Consider the following 9,605-nt stretch of genomic DNA (forward strand, 5'->3'; position numbering starts at 1 on the left):
TTGACTTCCTAGATTTTGACCAATCAGCAGGCGCTTTCTATAGGTCTATCGGGTCTTCGGTCATTCACCCGTTGCGCGTCATAGACATGGATTTAAAAAAAATGTCACGGCGCGCGGCGCTCGGTATCATGTTACGCGAATGCGCTCCCGGCTGTTGTTGTATTACAAAACGCTGCTTTTGAATTGACCAATCACAGCGTTAGTCCTGATTTTGGGATGAAATGACGTCACGATTTAGTAAAGTCGACTCCGACTGGCTGGCGTGCAGCTTGCATAAATCTGCATGCTTTGACATATCAGACGTTAGACAGTAGATGGCTCCGTGGATAACGGGTGATACTCGGACTACGTTTCACTATGCAAGTTTCCACGCAACGATCGACCAATAAGAAAACGACATTTAAGGTCAGCATTATTATTAACATAATGAGCACCACCCCCAAAACCTCACATGGACGATGGAACCAAGGCGCTAGATTGGGTCCAACTGATTTGCATAAAAATAGTGGCCGCGTGAGGTCGCTGTTCGCGCTGTATTTTTAATGCACTGCATGCATAGACATATGACTGCATATGCATAGCGCAAGCGAAGATATCGTTCACGGCGCTACGGCCGGATGAATAACAACTATCGCCTTGACCAAGGCTATAAACAAACGTACCATTTTTTTCAAATTTGCTATGTTTTTCTGTCAAATAACAATTTTTGCAGAATTCTGCCAGAAATGTGCAAAAAAAATCATTTCTGTCAAAATTATCTGACAAACTCGTTTTTTAACAAACAATCTTTCAAAGTTAGCCGAAAATCGGCTAAAACGGTCACTGCGATTATAAGATTGTCACGACACAATTTGTTTCCCTTTACAAAATCGAGGATTTTTTTTACAATGTCTGTCACCCTTGTTGGATTTTCTTTGACACAATGAATTAATGTTTTTTTGTAGAGTAATTTACATTGTGTTTATAAGATTAATGCGATAATATTAAATGAACCATGGAGAAATTTCTCCATGAATGAACATTGGGTCAACTGCGGTCAACCTTTGGACGTGGAAAAAGTAACCAGACTAATGTACAGATGCGAACGATAACAAATTCTCGACCGCACATTAATAAGTGTATCGCTCGTCTGGGAACCCGTCAGCGACTGCGTTAGATTGTCTGGTTTCAGTCTCGTCCTAGAACGTTCGCCCGCCAGATTCTTACAGAGGTAAATAAGGTACACCAGACTACCTTAATTCATGCGTAACTTGACTGAGGAAATGTGGTGTCTGAGTTGAACTAGTTTAATGCACACATATGGAAACGTGCTCTTCACTTTTAAAGTTTTCTTTGAAAACTTAAGTTTTCACTTGAAAAAAATCTTCCAAAACCCGGGAGGACACAGAGAGAAAAAAAAATGACGGCTAGTTGTTCCGACCTCCGCCAAAAACTTGACCACAACCACCACTCGGATCATGATGATGCAAGCTTCACAAATCACAACAAACGACGGCCGTTTGATGTCAGATATGATCCCTCCAGGAGGCGGAGCCACGATTACGGGAGGAGGCAGGGCAACTATGAGCGCCGCTCTTCCTTCGAAGACGACATGCAAGAAGTCAAGAAAATCCACTCGGGCATCCAGCAGCTTCAGCTTTTCTCGGATGCAGAAAGCAAGGAAATTGAAAAGAAAATTGACGAAGTGGTGAAGAACGGACTGCAAGGCAAATACCGACCGCACACTGTGGACAGGGCGCCACTGCGCAACAAGTATTTCTTTGGTGAAGGCTACACGTACGGTGCGCAGCTGTCCAAGCGAGGACCAGGCCAGGAGCGTTTGTACCCAAAGGGAGAAGTAGACGAAATACCGGATTGGATCCACGAACTCGTCGTGAAAAAACTAGAGGACCACGAACTTGTCCCGAAAGGTTTCATCAATAGTGCAGTGATCAATGACTACCAGCCAGGAGGCTGCATTGTGTCGCACGTTGACCCCTTGCACATCTTCGACAGACCCATCGTTTCAGCGTCCTTTCTGAGTGATGCGGCGCTGTCCTTTGGTTGCAAGTTCTCCTTCAAGCCAATTCGGGTCACCAAGCCCAAAGTCAGCTTACCCATGGCTCGAGGATGCGTCACATTGATCAGGTCTCTGCCAGAACCACTCCTGAAGAGTGTTACATCCCAACTCGAGCATTGTCCCAAACTATAGTTGGGACTAGTCCGAGTAACTTGGACCCAACTTATCGCCCTTTTTTTTTGGACATGATCTGGTGATAGTAGGGTCCAACTCCAAGCAAAATGGCAGCCATTCCGGTCTGACACTGAATTAAAGACCCAACAAAAATATCAGATTTCACCCTCAAAACGGCCTTAAAAATGCTAGATACGCCACCTTAGATACAAGTAGAGATCAATGATTGAGATCGAGGCATGTGTAATATAAGATCCGGATGAAAAGTGAAATTTCCCGTTTAATGCCGAAAGCTCCCCTCACGTTCGTGGACACAATTGAACTTCCGATGCGACATTTGAACGTCAAGACAGTGACGTCGTTGTGGTCCTGCCCGGCGCGCAGTGATGGGAATGGAAAAGTAAATTGACCGCGTTCAAGTTCGAAAATGGCAAAATCGTTGTCACGTGGTGCATATCGTTGTCACGTGACGCATACATATCCAACACTGGATCCCTTCATGATCAGTATGGCCAGAATGTATTTGCGTCAAGTGCCCAAGTTCCTGAATCCCTATTGTCGTTCAAAATGCACTTGTGTTTACAAACGAGATCCAGTCTAACTGATGCATGGCACGCAGTAGTGAAATCGACTTTTATCTCAAAAGACACTCCTTTTTTTCGTGATCATTTAAGGCACTTCGGAACCACGTGAACGCTGAGCATGACCACAATGACGTCACTGCCTTGCTGCTCAAATGTTCAAACAAGTCAGTGGTTAACATGTCCAGGAACACGAGGGGAGTCTAGGAATTGAATGGAAAATTTCATTTTTCATCCAGACGGTATAAAACCTTAGTACCTCGATCTGAGTCATTGATCTCTACTTGTATCTCAGCTCAGGTGGAATGTCCAGTAATTTTGTGGTCATTTTGAGGGTGAAATCTGATGATTCAGTTGGGTCGTTAGTAAAGTGTCAGACCAAGGCTGCCATTTTGCTTGGGCCCTACTATTGCCAGATCAAGTCCAATAAAAAGCCGATCAGTTGGGTCCAAGTTCCTCGGCCTAGGTTGGGACAGTACCAACTCCAGTTTTGATGATCCATACAGTATACTTGGGATTGTCTGAACTAGGCCTGTAGTTGGGACTATGCTTTAGTTGGGGCCTAAGAAGAATGTCCGCCATTTTGCTTGTTACTTGGCAATTGGCCATGTCCTTTCCGAGTGCTTAGCAGCAGTGTTACAGTCAAGCCCATCACAAGTCAATCACAAGTCACAAAGTCACGATTCAAGTCACAAGCTATTCAAAATGAACTCTTGAAAGGCACTCTGCTTGTTATTGTTCGTCCCCAGTTGCTTGTGACTGGACTTGTGATGAACTCGACTACGAATGCTTAGGTGGGATCTTCAGCTCAGCTGTTATTCACTACAAAGCTCACACTGATTTTTTTCTTTTGCAAAACCATGTCTGGAACTTACAGTAGACTTCACTGGTGTTCATTACAGTGGAATTCAGCTGTATGTGATCAAATGCCCAGAGCTTGTTTACACCCGGACTGGGACCATCAGTGCAGAAAAAAATGCAGAACAACATCGGGGCAACTTAACTTGCTCTTTAGCCGACAAAATTCTCCAAACTTTTCAAGAGGCAAAGACAAGGTCCGCAGTATGTCCTCAGTCAAGATTGAGGTCTCAATTCAATAAGCCATTTGCGAGTAACCTATACCCTTTTGATTTACATTTGAAAAACATCTGGTACACTGACTTGTTTAGAATGCTTGGCACCGTTTAACTTTGAATTCTGCAGACCAAAGACACTGTTGCTAATCATGTGATTCGGGGCAAGCACTTGCCATAGTTACGTAAGAGACGCTCAGCACCAATACATTGTTCACAATGGGTGAGAATGGCACAAAGACACCGGACCATGCCAGAGCTGATGGTTGCTAGCATAAGGCTTGCCCCGAATCACGTGATATAGTAACAGTCTCTTTGGTCGGGAGAATGCAAACTTGAAACGTGCAAAGCATCAATTGGATTAAGTCAGCGTTCCAAATGGTATTCAAATTTAACTCGCAAATGGCTTATTTTTAAAGGAGACATTTCTTTAACATTTTGCACCAGAGTGTGAAGTCAAGTGATTTCAATTTGAAACCTAAGACTAGACGAGTAAATTTCCAACTTTTTGCAAAGATTGACCCTTCAGTTGTCTGATGACATGACTATGAGAATGTTAGAAATAGAGAATAGATGTTCCTTTTGACACAGTTGATTGATGATGTTTCATGTGCCAATCTACTTTCTTGTATTGCCTGTTTTACTATCTTAAGTTTTGGGACTCTCATACACTAGTATTAAGAGTCCCAAATTTTTGGACTAGTTTACACCCGAACCTCACTGAGGGCATATTGAGCAAAAAATCAAGAAACTCCCATTGCCAGCCACGCTGAAAAAGTGGTGTTTTGACCTATGCCTTGGGTCCCAGTGCCCTAATGTTAAGCATGTCTTTCATGCATTATTATACAATGTATCAGTTACGTATGTGTCAAGGTTCTGTTATGATAGTAAAAACATGGAATACAAGAAAATAGACTGTCACATGAAACAACCAGTCCAACACCCTTTTAAAGGGAATGTACATCATTGGTTGTTGCTATAATTTTCAGAAATGAACTATTTGAGGGGTTAGTATATAGATCAAATATTGTTACACTGACATGTTTTAAGTTTTGTGTTCGAAAATGTTGGAAAAACCAAGAAAAACAAAAGTGTTCAAGTAGTCTGGTTCCTGACCCCACTAAAGACGAAATGGGTCAACTTATAGATATCGGAAAACTGTAAGGTAATGGAACCAGTCTAGCTGGCCTGCACCTGTTCATGAACATGTAACCTATAGCAAAATTTGGACTGAAAAAAATGGTAAATTTGGAGAAGTAGTTGAAAAATAGTTAGGTTTCTCCAGCGGTGGTCGACCGACCACCGTTGGAAATTTATACAAAATACCATTTTTCTTGAAAATTACTTCACACCAGGTGCCATAATTTTACAGGATGCTTTAGACTGTCATTTACCAATATCCTAGTGAGGTATTTCGTAAAAAAATGGTAGTTTTGTTTTCGATGTTTTCAAATGTTGTATATTCCCTTTAACCCTAACGTACCTAAATCCATCAAAATCCACCCCCCTGTTTCGGGGGATTTCGGCGGATTCAGGATACCTCCATATTGAACAAACTGGGGGATTTTGATGGACTCAGGATTCGAAGCCTAGCGGAACTGGCGGATTTTGATGGATTCAGGATACCTCCATTTTGAGCTATTGGGGGACTTTGATGGATTCAGGATCTCAACAGTTGAACTCTTTTGCAATGTTTGTGGTCAAGTAAATATTGCTGGCACTAGCCCTGCCAAGTCTGTCACATACATGTGTACTGTACAAACATGTACACACATGTACTGGGTGGACTTGCATGGAGGGTCACGTGCTGGAGGAAAGATACAAATAATGTGCGAAAACGTGACGAACGCAATGCCGTTTACGCGCAAAGAACACCATGTGCATCGCTAATAATTATGTGTGCGCATCGCGTAAATACTCGGTGCGCATTTCTTGCTTCGCGCGTGTTGAGCTAGGTCACGTGCTGGAGGAAAGATACATTTAGCTCCATTACTTTACGTTAATTTGTTGCGCGTCTTTGAGAGACAACCAAAATGGCGGAGATTTATCGCACAGTGACTGGGCGCGTGTGGACCCGCTGCCGATCTAGTCTTTTCATTCTATATCTATGGTTTACGGGCTGAAACATGCGCTAATGTCTTTCACACAAATTTTGTGCGCGAGACGTATTCACTTCGGTACTGATCCATGCTGGGGTCGCGATGCATTGGTGTATTTTGATGGATCCTATGCAACAACACACATCACAATTTTCATGCGAGCATGGTATCCTGAATCCGTCAAAATCCACCAGAAATTTAGGTGATGGATTTTGAAGACTCTATGGAAAAACATGCTGTATTTTTTTTTATGCCACCATGGTATCCTGAATCCGCCAGAATCCATCAAGACTTTTGCTGGTGGATTCTGGCGGATTCAGGATACCTCCAGAATCTACACTGGGGGATTCTGATGGATTCAGGATACCAGCAATTTTTGCATGACAAAATTGGTGGATTTTGGCGGATTCAGGATACTTTCTAGTAAAAGAGCCCCAGGAGTTAGGGTTAAGTACCGCATTCATCGATGTGTCAAAAGAAACATCGGGTACCCATTCTCTATTTCTACACATTTTCATAGTTGTGCCATCAGACTGTTGACGGGTCAGTCTTTTAAAAAAGTTGGACGTGTACCAGACTAGTCTTTACCTTCAAATTGAAACCACTTGGCTTCACTCTCAGGTGCAAAATGTCTAAGAAAAGTCTCATTTAAAAATGGAATTGAGTCTTCAAACTTGGCTGGCGAAATACTGAGGACCTTTTCCTTGCCTCCTGACAATTTTGGCAAATTTTGTTGGCTGAAGAGTGAGTATTGAAAGTTGGCCTGATTTTGTTTTGCATGTTTTTTTCTGCACTCAAGGTCCAGCCTGCTCTAAGCCATGGAAAAGCTAAGATAGATTTTGAGGGGAACGTACAATGTATTGGTGTCTATCAGTAAGATTTTATTGTGGAGCTCCTTCAAGAAAATCTGTGTTGCAATTGAATCCTTCACAAGTCCATAACGGGTCCCCCAGTCTCACTTCACGTCACAAGATATTTCAATGAAATGTAGCAAAGGCATTCCTTTCTTATTGTTTACTCCCTGTTACTGGTGACTTGTAAAATGACTTGTGAGTTAAATGAAAAGACTTGTGATGAATTTGTCGTAGACGCACCTACAACGCTGAAAAAGAGGACAGAATGAAATCTGTCCACGGTACTCCAGGATTTGTTGTTTTGGTGGAATAAAAACTTGCATTAACCTAAACCTGCTTGAGTGATTTACAACAAACCTTCCTCGCTCTTGCAAGTTCTAACACCATATGGTAAACTCAACACCCAAACTGTTGGACTCTGATTATGGTGGTATGCCTGACCCCATGTAAAGCATAATCAGTTTACTAGTGCAGTACTCACTCCTACATTGTACAGATTCCAACAAAAAATGCAGTTGGATTTTGAGGGGTTAGGGGTGGTTGGGGTCAAGAGTGAATCATGGTTTCCATCTGAGAAAAAAATCTCCAGACTTTTTTTACCAAGCCACACAAGGATCCGACATCAAAATTATTGCTGTGGGAGTAGGGTAAAGGTTTAAGCCTGAAAATGGCAGGCATGTTTGCCCAGATTAACTGTCCTGAATCCTTCAGCTCCAGGTCAAATAATAGCAGCTGGGCTCTATCGTTGATTTGCGCAAAATCTTCCAAATCTCTTGGTATATTTTGAAGGTAGTTGAACATGCTGAAGGGCTAGAATGAAAGTTACTAGGGGTGTGCATTTACAGGTAGTACGAGAACCGGGTACCCGATTGAAAAAAAACCCACGGGTACCCGTTAAAGAAACCCAACCTCAAAATTCAAATCTCAGAAGTTGCTGTTGAGATTGTTCATAAAGGTCAGCACGATATTACTGCCACCGCATTGGTGCAACAATACAACAAGATACAAGTGTGTACATTGAGCTTTTTAGCTTTATGGTGAAACTGCAACTTTCGCGAGCATCATAAACGTGAAAAATGTTTTGTTTTTCTTGTAGACTGGTTTTCATTTTGAAAAATCCCCACAAATGACATCCACATTTTTATTTTTATGTACTCGATCCTATAATTTGGAACCGGTTCCTGACATCAGCGGTCGGGTGCCCGGTCCCGATGCATAGCCCTAAAAGTTACATGCAGTTATATGCAGTTGAAGTTAAACTCAAGACTTGTTCTTATTGCAGCGGTTATGCAGCTGATGAGGTCACCCATTGCATCCGACCACAAGATGTGAAAGCCAGAAGAGCAGTCATCATTGTACGAAGGTAAGCGTATGATTTGAACTTACAAAATTAAACCACATATATTTCAGAAGGGTTATTGATCAACTGATCATGGATGAATTTGACACATACCCAGCGTAGATACACAAAGTACTAGCAGCCTGACTTGCATTCTGAGCAACTGGTGAACACGCCAAGACAAGATTGGTCAAGTGCCAAGATTGGTCAAGTGCCAAGGGTTCAATTTAGATCTGATTTTGTGTGAAAACTATCCACAAAAAGGTTTCTTTCTCTTGTGGCAGGGTTTTTGAAGACGCACCTCGCCTGCCAGCCCAGCCGTCTCTCAAGAGCCTGCCCGCCCCATCTCAGGACAGATGGCAAGGCTTCCGACACAGTAACCATGACGACAACAACAGGGGTAGCTTTGGCAGCGAGAGGGCTCGTAGCCGGGGATCACCCCCATCCGTGACCAGCAAAGTCCGCTCATCCGTGGCAGTAGTCAACAGCAAGGAAACTGAGACGAAGAAAACTCCGGCAAGGAACGCCGACTCCACTGGGGACAAAGAAGACACGAAGGAGCACAAGCGGGTAGCACTGAAGAGACATTTACTGGGTGGGCGTGGCAAAGGGGAGGAGCCACCGGAACACAATGGCAAAGCAAAGGCGGAGCCTGTGCCCCACAAGAAGGTCAAGATCAACAGGCAGCAGCCATTTACATCGTAAGTTTTTCTGGAAATAGACAGCTCCGCTATGCCCCACCTCATGGTGTTTTTAGCAATCACAGCCGTTATTTATGTCCAACATGCATGGAAAATTAGTAGACATGTGTGCACATGAAGAGGCACATGTTTCCCACTTGTCTTGGTGTAAGGCGTTCTTAGCTGGGTAGTTCACAATAGATGGGAACAGCCTTTGTGCCGCGCAGCAGCATTCATTCATGAACCTGACTTGGACGACAAATTATGTCGACGCAAAGAACGTCTTGGGAATTTCGCATTGCAACAGGGCGTGACTTAACCCTAACCACCCCAACTCCATCAAAATCCACCCCCCCCCCCCCCACCCCCATTTTGGTGGATTGTGGGGGAATTGGTCCAGAAGGCCTGGCGTGACTAAATATTGATGGAGAATGATGGACTTGGGCCTAATGGGCTGAAGCAGTGCTAGGGCCTAGGGGTATCTGATTGATTTTGCCTAGCTTCCTGCACTGCTATTGTGATAAAAGCCATGTGTAGCAAGTCCATGAATGTCAACCAGTGCGTCAGTGGTGGGTTCCATTATATTATGTACAGTTTTGTATTGGAAGCACAGTGATTGATGGATTTTGATGGAATTTGTCCAGTTCCTGGTAAAAGACGCTAGGGAGTTAGGATTAATATGCAAAATAGCAGCATGTGCACATTGGTGGTAACAAAAGAGCTGTTCCGAAAAACCATTAGTCGGGCGATGTACCAGTACACGTGCAGTCGATGGCACTAGTCGCTAGCTGGTTGACCGTACGGTT

General features: G+C 43.4%; 1 protein-coding gene across 1 annotated transcript; it reads left to right on the forward strand.

Moving 5' to 3' along the window:
• The first annotated feature begins 1,144 nt into the window (after positions 1–1,144).
• LOC119737859 (RNA demethylase ALKBH5-like) lies at positions 1,145–9,193 on the forward strand. Its single transcript, XM_038212488.1, has 3 exons — positions 1,145–2,127; positions 8,063–8,143; positions 8,404–9,193. The coding sequence occupies exons 1-3, from the start codon at positions 1,400–1,402 to the stop codon at positions 8,822–8,824; spliced, it is 1,230 nt and encodes a 409-aa protein (XP_038068416.1). The 5' UTR covers positions 1,145–1,399; the 3' UTR covers positions 8,825–9,193.
• The last annotated feature ends 412 nt before the right edge of the window (positions 9,194–9,605 follow it).

This window comes from Patiria miniata, unplaced genomic scaffold (assembly GCF_015706575.1).
Source record: "Patiria miniata isolate m_02_andy unplaced genomic scaffold, ASM1570657v1 HiC_scaffold_3, whole genome shotgun sequence".
Taxonomy (NCBI): domain Eukaryota; kingdom Metazoa; phylum Echinodermata; class Asteroidea; order Valvatida; family Asterinidae; genus Patiria; species Patiria miniata.